Below are 20,664 nucleotides of genomic sequence, written 5' to 3' on the forward strand. Positions count from 1 at the left end.
TTCTGAATGGTAGAAGTCAGACAATTGCAGCCAATGGAGAACTATCTAGGGAAACGCAAATATTGGGCGGTGTTCCGCAAGGAACTGTCCTGGGGCCACTACTGTTCATAGTGACCCTTCTGGACATGCCCACGGTCACTCGGAGAGCCACTGTCACTAGCTGCGCTGATGACACAAAACTATCTCAGGCAATAAAGAATCCTGATGATATGGTAAGCCTACAGAATGACCTAAATGCAATATACGAGTGGGCAGAGCAGAATAATATGCAGTTCAATGCGGAAAAATTTCAAGTACTGCGCTACAAGGCCACAAGGACCTCCCAACTGGCATACACAGGACCTGGAGGTACTGCAATCCCAGAACCACAAGCAGTGAGAGACCTGGGCATCAACATGTGTAGTGATGCATCATTTCACATGCACATTGTCAGGTTGACAGCAAAGTGCAGACAACTGGCAGGGTGGATACTGAGGACTTTCCGTACAAGGGATCAAAAAGTCATGTTGATTCTGTGGAAGACATTTGTTCTGAGCCGCCTAGACTATTGCTCTCAGTTGTGGTCACCACACAGTGTTAAGCGGACAGCAGAACTCGAGGCAATTCAGCGGCACTATACAAAAAAGATCGCCACAGTCCAACAGATGAACTACAGGGAGCGATTGAAGGCACTAGGTCTCTACTCCCTGGAGCGCAGGCGGGAGAGATATGTAATAATATACATATGGAAAATACTGGAAGGACTGGTGCCAAACTTTGGTATCAAGTACTACAGGAATGCCCGCACGGGTCGCCACTGCATGGTGCCAAAGGTACCGTCCACTGCATCTCACATAAGAATGAGATACTGCAGCAGCCTCGGTTTCAGAGGACCTCAGCTCTTCAATGCCCTGCCAAAACATTTGAGAGACATGCAAGACATGGATGCGGAGGTCTTCAAGACAAAACTTGACGCTTTCTTCTCCACGATACCAGACGAACCAATGGCTCATAATGAGACGCAGTTTAGGGCAGCTGTGTCAAATTCTCTTATACACCAGATGTGCCATCAAAGATCTTGATTGGACCATGTCAGGTGGGGGAGAAGAGCCATGCAAGGAACGTGAAAATCACGGTGGTGCACCAGCATGACCGCAGCCACTTGGCTGAAACACATAAATAAATAAATAAATAAATATATATAAATATATTCGTATATAGATAGATGATTAGATAGAAAAATAGATTTATTGGTGTCATCCTCTTTATACATGCGTACATAAGTCTATCTATCTGTTTCTCTCTCTCTCTCTCTCTCTCTCTCTCTCTCTCTCTCTGCATCTTATATATATATATATATATATATATATATATATATATATATATATATATATATACATATATATATATATATATATCAATACATATATACATACATACATACATACATACCTATATATATATATATATATATATATATATATATATATATATATATATATATATATATGAACATACATACATGAAGACAAATTGTATATACATGGAAACATATACAGATACAATGTTAATATCGAGTAGCAACAAAAGGTTCGCACAAATGCCGAGGGTTTCTTCCGTTAACCTTGAATGTATTCAGGGGCGTTTTTTATGGGGGCGAGTTCCAGTTTCCCTTTCCAACGCTTCATCCTCATGGCTCCGGGATAGGTGATTATTTTCACTCTCCTCCCGTATAAGGATTTCCAAATCCAGTGGCTTCATGTCCTTGTTGCAGACGTTCTTGAAATGCAAATTAAGTCGTCCGTGTCCTCTTGTACCTGTGACCTTTTCCCCATGCAAGAAGGCTTTTGTGAGCCACCCGACTGGCATGCCATATGCATGACCCAAACGTCTAAGAGAGAGCGGATGGAGCATGGTGAATGTAATGGCGCTGTTGAGGACCTCAGGTTTGGTGACCCGGGGATCCACTTGATATACAAGATGCGTCTCAGATTACGAAGGTGGAAGGAGTTGAGGCTCCCGTTGCGACTGTAATAGAAGTTCCAAGTCTCATTGTCGTAAAGTAGTGTGCTGAGATGCAAGCCTTATAGACAGCAAATCTTGGTGTTTACGGCCATTTTCTCTTATTCCAGACACTATTTGTGAGGCAGGCAACTGTGGAAGAGGGTCATCCAGTTCACCTGCTGATCTCAGTGTTCAAGGAGAGACCATCAGAGGTTGTAGCCCCAAAAGAAGCGTTTTCATAGATTACCTCTAGATTGTAGCTGTTGTGGGTGATGGGGTATGGGTTGACACCTTGACCCAATACATTGCTATTCTTTAGACTGATAGCCTAGCTAAATTCCTGACCAGCTATTCAGAATTTGTCTACGTGGTGAAGATTGCCATCCGTTGGGTTCGCAAGGAGGGTGCCTTCCAATGACTTGAGGGATACATGTCTTAGCTGTCTGCTGCTTTGCATTAGCTTTTATATGCTATTTGACTGGGTAATGGTGCGTAGTATAATGTGTTGCTGGTGTTTCAGATTACTGCAAACTAGGGACTGAATTCTGTCATAACCAGCATTCTGAAAATGAACAGCACGTCCCTCGGCTGCGTTAATCTTGTAAGACCTAGATCTAGCTGGTGCCAGTGCTCTGAGCAAGGACGAGGCCAGGAAAACCTGTGTTGTGCATTGGCTTGGAAGTAGGGGTGACACATATTTGTGGGGCATACAGAGCTCAAACAGGTGTTATCCAAAGCAATCGTGTACGAGCGGCGTGATAATCTCACACTGTGGCGTCGAAGTTGCCAAATAGCATCAGATGCACCCCATATGGGATCGTTTGTATTTTCCTATAGAATTAACGTAGAAGTTATCCTTGTCGTCTTGTGTGGAATACCGGTTTGAGGTATAAGCACTTATACGTTTGACAACTCCATCAGAAGTGTGCTACCAGATTGAGAGAATCGGGTGGGAACCGTCGCAGCGGAGCTCCAACAACATAAGCAGTGAGTTGCTCACGGCAAAGCCGACGCCATGTTCTCTGGCTTCATCTATTCTTTTCGTCTTCCAGAAGAAATGGCACACTCTCTTTCACAAAGGGTCCCCGAAACACAGACGGTTGTTTCCTGGTGTACGGCAATATCCAAATTCTTAGCAATTCATTATTGGTCACTGCTGTATTGCTTCTGTCGCTGAACTTCTGAGGATCTTCTGGCAGACAACTTGTTATGGTGCTTATGTTCTAACATCGAATGCTGAATGCTGGTTTCTTACAATGTTTGTTTGCTTGTCTGATAATTGTTTTGCTTTGAGCAGTGTTTACAGCTTGTGACTCAGTATATTTGCTTCCCTAAACCCCACACACGCAGTGGATCAGATAAGCTGTGACTGGACAGTGCCTGACTGGCTGTGGGTAGCTCAACTTTGGGCGGTCGAGCTATCCTGTGAGACTTAACGACCTCTCCCTTTCTCGAAAGATGACACTGGCTCTTTGCACGTTCGATAATCATATGCCGCGCATCATATGATACAGATATCAAATCCGTCGTTAACACTTCAGGAAGATCTTTTATACCCACCCACGCATCTTTACATTTGCCAATGTGTTCAAATATTCGTTAACATAGGATGAACTGGAGATGCATGAAAACACTCACATACAGACACACAAACAAACACAGACACAGACACAGACACACACGCACATACGCATACATTTGCATGTGTGTGAATGTGTATGTGTGTGCTGTGTGTATGTATGAGTACGTCCATGTTTACATGTCTGTGTGAGTGCTGTGTAATAATATTGAACTTATTCCTCTACAATTGGATGAGGGTAAAATATCTTCGTTGGAGATAGTATGTGAAGAATTCGACCACAGACAAAATAATAGTATGTATGTTTGCAAATACTCCGTCGTAGATATATTTATAGAATTCATTTGATTCTGGCTAGAAACGCCTGAACATATCGAATAATGCCTAATCTATAAATATCAACTGATACAAACAAAAAGTACTAGTTCTAAAATCGCTCTAAGTAATCAACGCTTTAGTTGCTAACAAGTAATATTCACTGCCGTGAAGTTTACGGTGTATTTACAGATTATTCTCAGTGTAGTATATCTGGAAACACGGTGCGACACAAAGCGGGACATCACACTGTTCACAATCAAGCATTTTTATTATCACATACCGTGCTTCTCAGAAACAACACGTCTTGAGTACAGTCGAGGTTTCTTCCCTGATGGGGGAATAATGGCGGACAAATGTCTGCCTCTCAACCTCGCTAGTTCAAATGGAGCTAATGGTTTGCCTTGTGGCGTATACCCTTCAGGAGGGTGGTTATAACGCAACTCTTTATCAGTGCTAGTCAAAAATCAACTCGACTCCTCATCTCCGTCGATGCAAGGAAGGTGTTGACCAAGGTCGAGCAAATGGAAAATCTTTCTTATACTATTTGATGTTTATTTTTCTAACACAGGAGTGAGATGTGTCTATTTTATCGGAAAAACCTACCCCACTCATGCCTTCATTTTAACTGAGGACAAGACATGGCTTCCTGATAATATTTCCACGCTTCTAACTTTCCGACATTTCAGCAGTATGTCGGTGGTTAACATTTTAACAAGATTTTACCTTTCCATACCTAAGCGAGTAAACCATTTCTAGCGGGGCGAATGTCAGCCTCTCCCTTTCTGAGAGCTAAATTCTGATCCTTGGGCATGTCCTTCTGATTCAGACGAACTTTTACGACTACTTTCGATTTCTGTCAATGAGAGACAGAAATACTGAGGGGGCTGAACCAGTTATCCGCAAAAACATAATACTCTTTTCCGAGTATATTTTCATTCAGCTCCAATACCATTTTCTGACTTACGCTAATGTTACTTTAAAAATTACTTGAGTATATTTTGAAATTGGATATGCATCCTGATACAACACCTCCACTCTGGCAGACTTTGAAAACTTTGATCCCGAATCACGCCCGTTTTCTGGATTGCATTGCATGAATCCAAGTCTAGAATATACAGTTTTGAACTGATGAGTTAGAACATCAATGACTGGCCGCAGTTTAGCCAGTAATCGTCAACTCAAAAATCGTTATCCTTGCAGTGCAGATTATGTAAAATCTGCTCGAACCGATCACGAAACCTCATGTGAAACAATGTTATCCAAAAAACAGGGTCCCTGGACCAGCATAATTTCATATCCAGTTTGGGATGTAGACGCAGTATTATCACCAGGGCACAGAAGAATCTCCAACTAATCGGCCGTGACACGTATCAACTTCCTGGTGTGACTTCACTGGATATGGCGACAATTGACCGCGGTGTATTGATTTGACTTGTATTAAATGTGTTTGATAAGTACCGGCATCATAAAAAATCTGAGCGAATGGAGTGGCGTAGTCGTTGCGTCCACGTCGGGGACTGCAATTCTGGGACGTTCCACGAATCCATGCCATTTTGGGAATCTGTCCTTCGAACAGTGTATAGTTTCACTGGTACTGCGTTATATTTCAGTATACGCAGCCGGTTGTTCGTTAGAGTCAAACGATGAACAACTGTCTCTTACAATTCCTGCTGGCTGTGGTACTTCATCGATCTGTAGGATAGTCTCTCTCTGGGCTCGAATTGTAATCTGACTCATTATCATCATACTCATGACGGGAAAACCGTAATACCGGTTCCCCGTGACTCTGAACTTCACATTTCGGAGGCATGCCGAGTGTGAGAAAATTCACAAAGAGTTCAATAGCAATGTCCACGATTTTACAGATCACTTCGATTTGAGAAACTGAGCAGAGGCATTATTTACTCTTGTAAGCATCTGAACGGAAATAATATTCACATTTTCACACAAACAACAGCGGTATACGTGATTGCACGCATGTCTCTGTTGTCAGCGATACGCGTTGAAGTTACATGCATGTAACTTCAACTGAGAGTTTCACATAACAATAACAAACAAAACAGCACATCCGATATTCCAAAGACAAATGTAGCTTGCAGCCATAACCGTCACCTGCTGTTATCTGATAAATACCTATCAGAAAAAAGTTGCGGCCATATCCGCTATGCGGATATACACTGACATAGCAGCAATCTCGGACGTAGTCCCGTCACATACACAGTGTTTTGATGCGATCAGTACTGATACACCTCTACAAGTGGTTAACAATCGAATATGAAAAATAACAGATAACAAAACAAGAGGACATTCATACGGAATGTATTGGATGCAACACTTTGTAAAGCTGAAAGAGAGTGTGGGTATTTTACATTTCTATCGTCAAAACGTGAATCGAGGAATAGTGCAGAGAAAGAAAAATCATCCGGAAAAGCACATTTGTGGTTGCATGTCTGAAGTGACCAACCTTCAGTGGAGAGAAATAGATTGGTTTTGGGAACAGGAGAGAGCAAAGGTGATCAGGGTGTGTGAGAGTGTGTGTGTTCGTGTGTCTGTGTGTTCGTGTGTGTGTGTGTGTGTGTGTGTGTGTGTGTGTGTGTGTGTGTGTGTGTGTAAGTGTTTGTGGTATATTTGTTGGTGTATGTATATTAGCTTATGTGAGTAATGTATGCGTAACGGTGCAGTGTCGACGGACGGATGAGTGGCCGGTGTGCAGTTAGTTGACGAGGGGCAATACGGCGTGCGTGTGACTGCGGGTGTATTGCTGCCTGTGTGTGTGCGTTTGCGAGTGTGTATGAGGGCCAGAGCTTGCGTGTGTCTGCATGTGCATATTAGTGCATGTATATTTGTGTATATGTGCGTATTAGTGTGTCTAAGGACACATTTCTGAACGTGTTTCAGTGCATGTGCGTGTGCGTGGGTGTATGCATGCGTGTATATGTGCACGTGCATATGAGTCTCTGACGGCGTAGGTGGGGGGTGGCGTGTGTGTCTACGAGTGAGAGCTTGATCGTTTATATGTGGAGGTGTAAGAGTTTGTGAAGGCCGGTGCAGGGCCATGTGTTCATATGGGTGTTCTTCTATGTGTATTTGTATCTATGCGTGCGCGTACGTGAGTATTTATGTGTGTGTAGGTCTGTGTGTGTGGCTGTGTATCATAGTGTGTGTATGAAAGATTCTATTTGTGCCTACCAGGATATGTAAAAGATGGTGTCGTGTTTAGTCCAAACGGAGAGTGACGTAACACTGTTGAAGGCGATGACTGGTGTTGATGGATCCTGTGTACTCTTAGGTGTGAGGTGAAGTGGATTGCGGAGTAAAAATGACAGGCGACGGACATGTATGTACATATGTGTGAGTGCGTGTGTGTGTATGTATACTCACGTACACATACAGACAGACAACCAACATCCACGTGTGTATGTTCGTCTTTATGTTTGTCTTAGTGATATTTAATGACATTTTTCCGACTTGGAAGAAGTTCGTTTCTAAAAGAGAAAGTGTAGCGACAGCCTTAATGTGAATGATCATCTTCATCAAAGAAATTTGCGTGACAGTACTACCAGTTCGTGGACTAAAAAACATCATTCCACCTTCATCTTCACCTTCATCAAATTCATTCTCATCATATATCAGCAGTGTTCTATAGGATAATAGCAGAAGGTACAGGTGGAAATATATTTCGCAGACGTTAGTTATATTCCTATTTGATCTGAATTATTTATCGTCTGAGGTACGCCCTTCCTTCATGCCCCATTTAACAAATATTTGTTTTTTTCTAAAACAGCGAAAGGATTGACTAATTTTAATTGAGTATCCCTAAAAAGTAGGTTCTCTTCAAGTTCCAAAGTTGAATAAAACCAGACTCTAACGTGATTTACAGTAACAAAAGTAAGAAATATTTATGAACCATTCTAATTGTTATTTTCAGACGTTGTCAAAGATGAAATTATTCATGAGTTTTCATTTTGTATATAACATCTTTGGTATTGCAGCTCATAAAATGTCTTCACAATATTTCGTATTTACTATATTCATTGAAATACATAAAATAACCATACCGTTAGTAATTATATGTATTTGTTGTCTAACACGAAAACTAACATGTTCCTCTTTTTTACGGTTTGCTAATGTTTGTTATATATTTATACTTCAGTCTGTCAGATATGGCAACTTCAAGTGCATTATTGTTGAAATCGTACATATCTGCCGCAATTTTACAAAAATATATAGTTACGTAATATAGCTTTTCTGAAATTAAACTTTAACCTATAGCCAACAACAATTACGACTTTGACTAAAATTTTACCATTCTTGTTACAGCGTGGAATGCATTCTGTGCGCTACAAACGATTCTAACCCAAATAACGGGTAAGTGGTATTTTGAAAATATCTAAGTTTCAAACGCCCTTTCAGAAATAAACGTATAATAGCATACGCTCATATTGTATAATGTTTCCCATAATTTATCATGTCATGTATCTGGCATATAAGTTTATGCCGGTTAATGGTATTTGATGTTAGTTTATTTTCAAAATAATACAGACATGTTCGCGCAGGCATGGCGAATTTTTAGAAAGTGGCAGGTGGTATGAACATTTTTAGAAATTATGTCTACATTTACTTATATCTGGCACCCCTAGAATAAGGATGCACTTTAATCGATTTGACTAATCACATGAGATGTTGCTTTGTATTAAAAATACGGATTTGTTTATAGATCGAATATTTTTGTAGCACAGTCATTGAGATGGATGTCATATGTTCTAAATATAGCAGCCAAATAGGCCTATACCTGAAATCACGCTCCGCAACATGTCTTTTTTTTTTTGCATAATCGTATGAAATCCTGCGTGTAGAATGCAATTTGCAAAACGTTTCTGAAAACTCCGAAAAGTAAAAAAAGAGTTACGTCAGGTTATATATCATGCGTAATTCTACGGTTTCATATCAAAGCACAAGTGTTATTTTCAGATGTTGACAAACCGTGTAGTCACGCACAAAATAACAGCTTTGAAATCGTGTTTCTTGATTGGGTAAAAATCAACAAATTTTAAACCTCTATAACTTTTTAAAAACCCATTTCTGGAAAATTTGCGTAACTCCAGCATTTTAGCTTGGAAAGTATATTAATGTAACAAATTTTAAAATTTTCGATAAACTTTTATTTTTGAAATGCTGGCAGCCAAACAAAGTAGATCTTTATTTGCTCCAGTAAAGAAGCATCATCTGACGCAAATATTTCAACTACTTCTCTTTGAGAATACCATACAGCCTTTCTGATGCCGTCCGTAGAAATTTCTTTTCACATTTTCACTTTATTAATACCTCCATATATTAACTATTCACATTCATTGCTCAATGACATGATGGAGCGATTTCAAAATGTTATTGCGCTGAATATTCCAAACTTGTATAGCAAAGATTTTCAGCTCGATGCTGTCGATTGCGAGGACGACGTTGTGGAAGAATTTATAGAATTACAAAATGAAAATGACACCGCAATGCGATATCGCCGTAATGGCAAGGAAGGTTTGTTGCATCATCAAAATATATTGAATTTCTTCCAACCTGTGGAAACATCTGAAATCCTTTTTTCTTGCCTTCCTTATCTTGCACCTTCTTACAAATAATTTCAGCCATTGAAATAAGAATTAAGAAAATGATACATATTAAGCATACACTGAGTATATATTTAACAGAAAACAATTATAATATTATAATATTTATTGACTTAATGAATATATATATATATATATATATATATATATATATATATATATATATATATATATATATATTTGACAGGAAAGACAACAAAAGAAAGAGACCTCGATATTATGCATATAGAGGAATTTATCTGTAAAAATATGTCACACTTATTCAGTAGCCATGATAAAACTCCGAGTTTCGGATGCTAGGGAGGGAACTCACGACAACATGAGGTGGAAAGAAGCCTTCTTTTATAACACGGAAGAGGATACTACAGACAATACTTTCTATAGATTTAAATCCAAGAAATTTCCTCCAAAAATTAAAGGCTTGGAAGACTTCGAAACGGACCTACTGAAGATCATGGACAAATTAAAATTTCGTAAGTCTTTCAACACTTTCCAACAGAAACGGAAAAAAGACATTAAACACATAAAAAATTCCAAACAAAGTGTACTTTTTTCCGACAAGACCAAGAACTTATACTTAGTAGAGAACAATACATATTCACGACTCCTACATGATAGCATCATCAACAAATACACCAAGGCTAGACCACAAACCTATAACGATATTAATAAAGAAGCTAGTAATATCGCCGCCAGACTCAAGTTAGATACAAAAAAATACAGGTCCTCCCCCAAAAAGAAGCCTTTATAACTATCAAAGACCCTAAAAAGAACTTCCAATCCAATCCTAAGGGTAGGCTTATTAACCTAGCGAAATCAGAGTTTGGCATTATTAGTAAAGAAATTTTAGGGAAAATTAATGCGGAAGTCAGGAATGCCACTAGGTTAGTAAATGGCCTAATAGTATAGAAGTCGTCGACTCGTTTAAAGCTATTAAGATCAAGAAAAATGCGAGATTAACGCAGTTCGATATTGTCGATTTTTATGCTTCTATCTCCAAAGAGCTGCTCCTGAAAAATGGAGGGCATGGAGCTCTAAAATATGAGAGTTAACGCCCCTATTGGGTGTCTTAATGTGAACCGCAGAAGTTGAATTGTTAAGAATCTTTTTAAATTGGTTCTTATATGTATTGTTCGAATTTCTTTGAAATAGGAAATATATGTATGTTCACTGGGTTTGTAAAAGAGAGCAAAGCTACAGGAAACTAAAGGACGAATGATCACAATAAGCGGTCAGCTACCCTACCATAGTCTTTACTACTCCCCAATGTAGGATTCCTCGCCATACAGGTGCCAGGCACAGCCATAAGATACATTGCGGATCTATACTGATGGGTAACTATACTGATGGGTAACTATACTGATGGGTAACTATACTGATGGGTAACTGGACAGAATAAATTTACAATCTATAAATGTCTTTAAATAACAAGTCACTCATCTGGGAAGGCCTTGAAATCGATGTTACCATCGGGGTACTATGTGTGACCCAGTGATAATAAAAGATGCAAAAGAGGTATGTAACCGAATAACTTTACTGAACATTTTGCAACTGAATCAGTGGAGGGAAAGATGCCTCTCATTTACTTGACAATTTATGCACAACATTGCAGAAATCACAATCTAAATATAACTCAAAGCAAACTCTTACACTGTTCTACCATTGAATTACAAATAACGCTCATCTTTTAAGCTCGGGTGACCCTACTGCTTCCAAGAGTACAACTGTATTCATCTTTGCTTAGATACAATGACTAAATTGTGGGTGCTAATTCCCTATGAAGGGGTCTTTCTAACTTCTAAAAAGATGAAAGTTTAGAAATATTATTTCATTTGTGTCTAATATCAATGGTTAAAATTTCATCAACAGCAAAAATATATGAATTTTCATGGGGGTTATGGACATTATGCATTGAATATAATTTCCAAATTTCATAAAGATCCATGCAGTACTTTTGACGTAGTTTTCGATAAAATGACTAAATGACTAAAAGTTGGGATTTAAGGCCCCCATTAGGGGGTCTTAGAAACATCATGAGAAGGTAAAACTTTGAGAATACTTCTTGATGTGTGTCAACTACCCATGGTTGAAAGTTCATCAACATCGAAAATTCATGAATTTTCATGGGGGATCTGCTCCCTTTCAACCATCTCAAATTCAAACCAAACATATTGCATTATACCTGCCGTTATCCATTGAATCTCATAATATCGTAATCTCATAATTATCATAAGGATTCATTCTGTAATATTGGTCTAGGAATTTGTATGAAACACAGCATTACCCTTCTCACTAGGCTTGGATTTTGCGTCCCAAATTTCATTAGGATCGGTGCAGTAGTTTTCGAATGTATAAGTAACACACGAACACACATAAATACATTGAATTTTACTTTTATATAATACATATGACTATGCACATATACATACATGTATGTGTGTGTGTATTATATATATACATACACACAAAGATAGATTGATAGATGCAACTGAGTGGAAAAAGAAAAATAAGAGAAACTGTCTGGTCCTTTTTTTTTTAGTTTGATAAGCCTGGTACTTATTTTATTAGTTTCTTGTTGTCAAAACAGTAAGTTATAGGGATGTAAATAAACGAACAGCAGTTGTGAATCAGTGATGAGGGAGAAACGCATAGATAAAGACACACACATACACTTCCATATATACATATATATACGATTGATTAATTTCAGTTTCTGTCAACAAAATCCACTCACAAGGCTTTGGTTGGTCTGAGCCTATAGCAGAAGACACTTGCAAAGTCACCACACAGTGGTACTGAACTCTGGACCACGTGTTTTGGAACCAAACCACATTTCTTACCACACAGCCACACCTGCTCCTATGTATATGTGTGTGTGTGTGCGTGCGTATGAGTGTATGGGCGTATATATGTATGCATGTATATATGTGTGTATATATATATATATATATATATATACACACACACACACACACACACACACACACACACACACACACATATATATATATATATATATATATATATATATATATATATATATATATATATATATATATATATATATATATAAGCAATGTTAAATCTCTGCACGAGGTATTAACAGTAACTGCACGATAAAGTGAAGTATATTTGCCACTTAAATGAGGCTGACCCCGAGGGGTGGATGTTACTGTTGCTTTTAGCCCCAGGAGGACATCTCCTCCAACTGGCTATCGACACACATTTGTGTCCTGTCTGTATTTGCCAAGGGAAGTTATCTTTCCCATCTTGATCTACGATACGTACGTACTCGAGTTTCAGGGTTATTTCCCTTCTTCAGCGTACGACAATCGCCGACCATCGATGCAAAAGATATTCCTTGGCAAATATATATAACTTTTTCCAGTTAAATTATTCACTGATATCGAAAAAGTGAAAACAAGCAATGTTAAATCTCTGCACGAGGTATTAACAGTAACTGCACGATAAAGTGAAGTATATTTGCCACTTAAATGAGGCTGACCCCGAGGGGTGGATGTTACTGTTGCTTTTAGCCCCAGGAGGACATCTCCTCCAACTGGCTATCGACACACATTTGTGTCCTGTCTGTATTTGCCAAGGGAAGTTATCTTTCCCATCTTGATCTACGATACGTACGTACTCGAGTTTCAGGGTTATTTCCCTTCTTCAGCGTACGACAATCGCCGACCATCGATGCAAAAGATATTCCTTGGCAAATATATATAACTTTTTCCAGTTAAATTATTCACTGATATCGAAAAAGTGAAAACAAGCAATGTTAAATCTCTGAACGAGGTATTAACAGTAACTGCACGATAAAGTGAAGTATATTTGCCACTTAAATGTGGCTGACCCCGAGGGGTGGATGTTACTGTTGCATTTAGCCCCAGGAGGACATCTCCTCCAGCTGGCTATCGACACACATCTGTGTCCTGTCTGTATTTGCCAAGGGAAGTTAATACCTCGTTCAGAGATTTAACATTGCTTGTTTTCACTTTTTCGATATCAGTGAATAATTTCACTGGAAAAAGTTATATATATTTGCCAAGGAATATCTTTTGCATCGATGGTCGGCGATTGTCGTACGCTGAAGAAGATAGAAATAAAGGTAATAAAAGTCATTATTGTGGGTTGTTGAAAAGATTCAGAAGCATACCGGTTTCGTAATATTAATAATCATTGATTTGAATGCACACCGAATACTGAACGATGTCAGGTCTTTAATCCCTTAGTAAAACGATTATGTGTAAGGGAAGTAAATAGTTCTGGATTTGGTGCAATTAAGGTAGATCTAGATCTGTAATGTGAATGGTGTATGGGGGTTAGTGGTATTAAATGGAAGATTAGTAGTGTTCTATATTATGTTATGTGTTCATATTTAGTTGAGGAAGATATTTATTGATGAAAATCGCCTCTTTATTCATTCGTTGTTGTGTTGAGGTGTTCTGTGAACATTGATAGAAGGGAAAAATTAGGAAATTAGAAAAATTAGGAAATAATGACTTTTATTAGCTTTATTCCTATCTCAGTTCATCTAATGGTATATATCTATCGTTACTTTTCATAACAAGCGTTTACTTTTTTTGATTTCCAATGTGCATGTTCGCTTATTATTCTGCTTACTCCCCACCCCCACTATATATATATATATATATATATATATATATATATATATATATATATATATATATATATATATATATATATATATATATATTTCGTATTGGGATTTGGTTTGCAAGACTCTTTATGTGAGTTGGTGCGTTGAAGCATATTGTGCTGTGTCTGGGAGAGTCATCCCCTTTTAGTTGCGTCTTGCAAACATTTTCAATAGTCTTGACTCCGTTATTTACACTGCGTTCCTTTGTGTTTGTTTGTGCGCATATGAGTGGGGTAGTGTGTATATATATATATTTCGTATTGGGATTTGGTTTGCAAGACTCTTTATGTGAGTTGGTGCGTTGAAGCATATTGTGCTGTGTCTGGGAGAGTCATTCTCTCTTAGTTGCGTCTTGTAACATTTTCAATAATTTTGACTCCGTTATTTACACTGCGTTCCTTTGTGTTTGTTTGTGCGCATATGAGTCGGGTAGTGTGTATGTGTGTGTGTGTGTGTGTGTGTTTGTATATATGTGCCTGGTACCCCCTGTCTCCTTGTGTGTGCATGTCTGAATGTGTGTGTGTGTCTGTGTTTTGCAACTATGTGCATCTCCATATGTGTGGAAGTGTGTCTCCACATGTACCCTTGTATGAAGTAAAATGTGTGGAAATATATAGTCATGTGTTTCAGTTTTCATTCGCGGATGTCTGCTTGTCTGTTCATACAACCTATGTACATATCTGTCTGTACGTTGCTCTGTTTACTTTCATAACCATATGCTTATATACACGTGCATATACATATATATACATATACCCACACGCAAATACATACATCTATCTACATAACGGCCCACTAACTATTCTACTCTACCTGTGTAAACTGTGGGTATGGGAGTATGATATCTAATATGTATATTTCCTATTTAGTATTGGAGAAGTTTCATTTATGAGGACGGACTCCCGTGTTTCTCTGAGTGTTGGGTCCTTTTGGTGCTTGGATATACGATGCGGATGTCAGGTTGAACAAGGTTGCCTCCATGTTGGTCCTTGGCATGTTGGTAGAGTATGGAGGACTGTTTTTTGTCGCCATATTGTCTCAAATGTTCATTTAGTTGTTCCGCAATACTCCTAGATGTCTCCCTTATGAATGTCATATTCATGTCTTTACAAGTAACCTCTATGCATGTTATGCTGTAAACTACATTTCGAGTTATACAAATAGTGCCAGGGTTAATCCTACATACCATGCAGTTATCATTGGTGTACAAGGTATTTTGAAAGGTGTAGGTCTTTTGTAAAGCTTCAAAATATGTTGTTGAAAAGAACTCAGCCTTGTCACAAAACATGAAAATTAACATACTGATAGCTGAGTTAGTTAAGATACTGAACAACGTATCGTTGTAACTTTGTTAAATGACTTTATATCATGGTTTGCAAAAAAATATCTATTTTTATATTAATTCAATTGATTTTTCATGATAATTTTAGTCGATACCTTTTTTAACACTAAATTAATTAGTAGTAAGTTTATCATCTTAGCCTAAACTAAGACTTTGATTAGATTAGGGTTGAAGATTTTCCATTAATACTGTTTAATATTTCTTTTTATTTTATGGGATAAATAATTAGTCTTTTTATTTAATTTCTTTAACTATACGATAGAGTTAATAGTTTTATTATGATTTAAGTTATATAAATTATAATCTTTCATTCCTAATAAAATCTTCATTTATGTTTTTATATCTATTTATTCTATTCCTTTTCTTTACGCAATATTTTCACGAGACTTCTTTCAATTAAACATTTTAGTCTAAGATCGTTTAGATACGTGCTACTTCTATCTTTATTATTTTAACCTAAAACTTCGATCAAATTGTATTTTAAACGAAAGTTTCATTAAAATTAGTTTTTGCAGATAATATTCCTGTTTGCTTATATTATAATATAGTTAATCATTGAACGTTTATAATTTTGATATTTTTAATATTATTTTTCTATCTTAATATAAGTATTTTATATACATTCATTTGTTATTTATTGTTGGTTGATATATATGTATGCTTTTATTATTATTGTTGTTGTTTTTTTTGACCTGAAGATTAGCTATATTTTTTAATAGAATTGATTTTCGATAGATTTAATCGATTTATATATTCTTTCTATTTGGAAATTGGTTATGAATCATGTGTAGTCGTTTTATTATCATTATCTTATGGTATTTACTTTGTATTATATTATACTTATTTATTGTGCCTTTACTTATTACTTTTTCAATATGTGACAGTGGATTTTCATCGATGAGTTCATGAACCTTGGTTCTTTTCCCTAAAACTATATATTTATATTTTATACTGTGAAACTTAATTTAATTTAACTTTTTAATAAATTGAATTTAATTGAGTTTTTACCTGTAAATTTGGATTTTTATCCCTAATATCATTTCTATATATATATATATATATATATATATATATATATATATATATATATATATATATAGGCGATACTCAGTTTCTATCTCCGTAAGTAAATTTAGATTTCCATGCTACAACATCCATGGCTTCTTTGAGACAAACAAACGTCGACGGTTTCAATTCGCTCGGTTTGAGTGCGTTATCACGTTCGACATGAGCTGCAATGTACTGTTTATTCAGTTTCAACATGTTATTCTGCACATGCCAAACTGACCATTACGCAAAATACATTCATCCATTAACTCATACTTATACAATCACATGCACATAAGACGTGAAAATCAGACAACGTTGAAATTCCTTTGATTAATATATTCTTCTATACACAATAATACACACTCGTGTGTATATATATATATATATATATATATATATATATATGTGTGTGTGTGTGTGTGTGTGTGTGTGTGTGTGTGTGTGTGTGTGTGTGTGTTTGTGTGTGTTTGCGTGTGTGTGTGCGTGTGTGCGCGCGCATGTATTTATATATATGTATATATATATATATATATATATATACAAATACATCCATCCATCCATCCATTCATCCATACATACATACATACATACACATGGTTCCGTGTTCAGTCCCACTGCGTAACACCTGGGGCAAATGTCTTCTACTATAGCCTCGGGTTGACCAAAGCCTTGTAAGTGGATTTGGTAGACGAACACTGAAATAAATCTGTCGTATATATGTTTCTGTGTGTATGTGTGTATGTGTGTGTGTATGTGTGTGTGTGTGTGTGTGTGTGTGTGTGTGTGTGTGCGTGTGTGTTTGTGTGTCTGCATTTGTCCCCCAACATTGATTGACAACCGGTGCTGGTGTGTTTAAGTCCCCGTAACCTAGCGGGGAAAAAGAGACCGATGGAATAAGTACTAGGCTTACAAAGAATAAGTCCTGGGCTTACAAAGAATAAGTCCTGGGGTCAATTTTCGCGACAAAAGGCTGGGCCCCAGCATGGCCACAGGCAAATGACTAAAACAATTAAAAGAATAAAAGAAAAAGAATAATATATTTATATATATGGTAAACGAATAACAGAAGACAGAGTATACTAGAATTTATTATTAATCACGACAATTTTTTCGACATGTTATATTTAAGTCAAATTTCCGAACATTCAAGTTCATTCCGGAACAATTTTTAATAGCAGATTTTTGCATTACACGTATGGGCGTACTTGTGCCATCTCATACGTGAGATAAGTATATAAAAGGAAAATTTAAAGAACGAGTACGTATCTCTCAAAACGCTGCTAATTTTGATTTAATTATTATGAACATTTCATTTCATTTCATTTCAGGCAATGTTTCACTTCTGACTCCGAATCCCATCGGTGTTTCTATAGTTGGTGAGTCAAAACTTTTGTAACATAATTTAAGACATTGAAAATATAAATTTTAAAGAAACTTCCTATCTTTGCTTCGGTTTACCTTTTTATTATATTTTTATCAGTATAAAATTCACTACAAAGCATATATTGGGAATGGGCTCATCAAACATTTCAATGACATGGACTGACCATGGGAGTAGTTTCCCAATAATCATAGTTTGGATAGACGTAATCCCTGTTTCATTATGTGCCTCATTGGCAGAAAGCAGTGGGGACCAACATATTTTTAGTATGTGGGGAAGACATTTCTGGAAACGTCTTTCCAACATTTTTAGATGACAGGTGCATATTGTCCAAGTTTCGAAAGAATACACCAACAAATTAGACATAACCTTGACAGTAGTATCAACTTTGATATGGCACTGAGACAAGAATTTAGAATGTAGTCAACGAAAGACGTTGGCTGCCCTTGGGATGCTTTGGATGCGACAAGTCATTTCAGAATCAATACAAAGTATCTATATATATATATATATATATATATATATATATATATATATATATATATATATATATATATATATATATAAGCAATGTTAATTCTCTAAATGAAGTATTAACAGTAACTGCACGATAAAGTGTAGTATATTGCCACTTAAGTGTGGCTGACCCCTAGGGGTGGATGTTACTGTTGCTTTTAGCCCCAGGAGGACATCTCCTCCAGCTGGCTTATCGACACACGACTGTGTCCTGTTTGCCAAGGGAAGTTATCCCTCTCACCTCGATCAGCAGCACGAACGTATCCGGATTTCAGGGTTATTTCCCTTCGTCGGCGTTCGACAGCTGATGAACTTGGTGAGAGAGACAAAAACCTGGCAAACTTATATCTTCTTTTCCAGTGAAATTTTTCACTGATATTGAAAAGGTATATATATATATATATATATATATATATATTCTAACCTTGTCTGACTTTCAAGTTTTATTATAAGTTTGTAAATAAGACGTGAAAAATCAAAGTTGGAAATCCTTTGATTAATATATTCTTCTATACACACCTGTCTGGATGTGTGTGTGTGTGTGTGTGTGTGTGTGTGTGTGTGTGTGTGTGTATGTGTAGTAAACGAAAGACAGAAGTTAGAATATACAATAATTTTTTATTAATCACGACATTTGGTTCCACACATCTAGCACCCATCCGTGACGGTTTGAACACTTAACAACAGTTTTAGGAGCATCCGGCTGTGTGGATGTTTCTCACCGGGTAATAAATCGACACAACACTTTAAAATACCAGTTCCGCAATATATATTTATATGTAGGTATGTATGTGCGTATGCATGTAAGTATGTGTGTATGTATATATGTATGTATGTATGTATATATGTATGTATATATGTATGAAACAGCTGCTTGACCATTCAGATATCAGCTTGCTATAACTTGAATTTGCAAAGGCATTTGATATGGTAGATCAGGGCATAATATGTCATAAGCTGGTAGACCTTGGAGTTTCTGGAAAACTTTCCTAATTACAAAAGTCAGGCAGCTATAGCCAATGGAACCCTTTCTCAGGAATATCAAATCCTAAGTGGCGTCTCCTAGAAAATTCATCTGGGGTTATTACTGTTCATAATAGATCTCTTAGACATGCCCATGGTTACACGGACAATCGCTGGCACCAGCTACGCCACTGAAACAAAATGATCAAACTCAAGAAAATATCAAGATGACAACACAATGTTACAGCGAGACTTGAATACAATATATTAGTGGGCCAAAATTAATAACATGCAGTTCAATGCTGGAAAACCTCAAGCACTGTCAACTGATAAATGCACTGCAGTCTGCATATACAGGAACCGAAGGCACTGCAATACCTGTGCCACAAGCCTGAAAGTCTTAAAGATCAGTATGTTCAATTCTGCACCATTTCATATGCACATCACCAGGATGACATCAACATTTTTGAATTACACGTATGGGCGTCCTTGTGCCATCTCATACGCGAGATAGGTATATAAAAGGAAAAATTAAAGAACGAGTACGTATCTCTCAAAACGCTGCTTATTTTAATTTAATTATTATGAACTTTTCATTTGATTTCATTTCAGGCAATGTTTCACTTCTGACACCGAAACCTCTCAGCGTCCCTATATTATGAGAGCCAAAACATTTGTAACATAATTTAAAACATTGAAAATTTAATTTTTCAAGAAACTTCCTATCTTGGCTTCGGTTTACCTTTTTATTTTATTTTTATCAGTATAAGATTCACCGCAATGCATATATTGGGAATGGGCTCATCAAACATTTCAGTGCGATGGAATGGTCATGGGAGTAGTTTCCCAATAATCATTATATATCTCATTGCCAGGAAGCATTGAGGACCAACATATTTTTAATATGTGGAGAAGACATTTCTGGAAACGTCTTTCCAACGTTTTTGGATGACAGGTGCATATTATCCAAGTTTCGGAAGAATACACCAACAAATAAGACATAACCTTGACAGTAGTATCAACTTTGATTTGGCACTGAGACAAGATTTTAGAATGTAGTCAACGAAAGACATAAAGACATTGGCTGCTCTTTGGATGCGACAAGTGACTTCAGAGTCAATACAAAGTATATATGTATATATATATATATATATATATATATATATATGCATACATACATATATATATATATATATATATATATATATATATATATATATATATATATATATATATATATATATATATATA

General features: G+C 36.9%; 1 protein-coding gene across 4 annotated transcripts in view; it reads left to right on the top strand.

Moving 5' to 3' along the window:
* LOC149134422 (membrane metallo-endopeptidase-like 1) overlaps positions 1 to 20,664 on the top strand; it is a 238,691-nt gene that overhangs the window by 57,082 nt on the left and 160,945 nt on the right. For all 4 annotated transcript variants that reach the window (XM_089356557.1, XM_089356558.1, XM_089356556.1 and 1 more), the window contains 2 exons: positions 8,201 to 8,248; positions 17,882 to 17,929. In XM_089356557.1, coding sequence (XP_089212683.1) covers positions 8,201 to 8,248; positions 17,882 to 17,929 — 96 coding nt within the window. The remainder of the gene's footprint in view (positions 1 to 8,200; positions 8,249 to 17,881; positions 17,930 to 20,664) is intronic.

Source organism: Octopus bimaculoides, chromosome 8 (genome assembly GCF_046866305.1).
Source record: "Octopus bimaculoides isolate indiv1 chromosome 8, ASM4686630v1, whole genome shotgun sequence".
Taxonomy (NCBI): domain Eukaryota; kingdom Metazoa; phylum Mollusca; class Cephalopoda; order Octopoda; family Octopodidae; genus Octopus; species Octopus bimaculoides.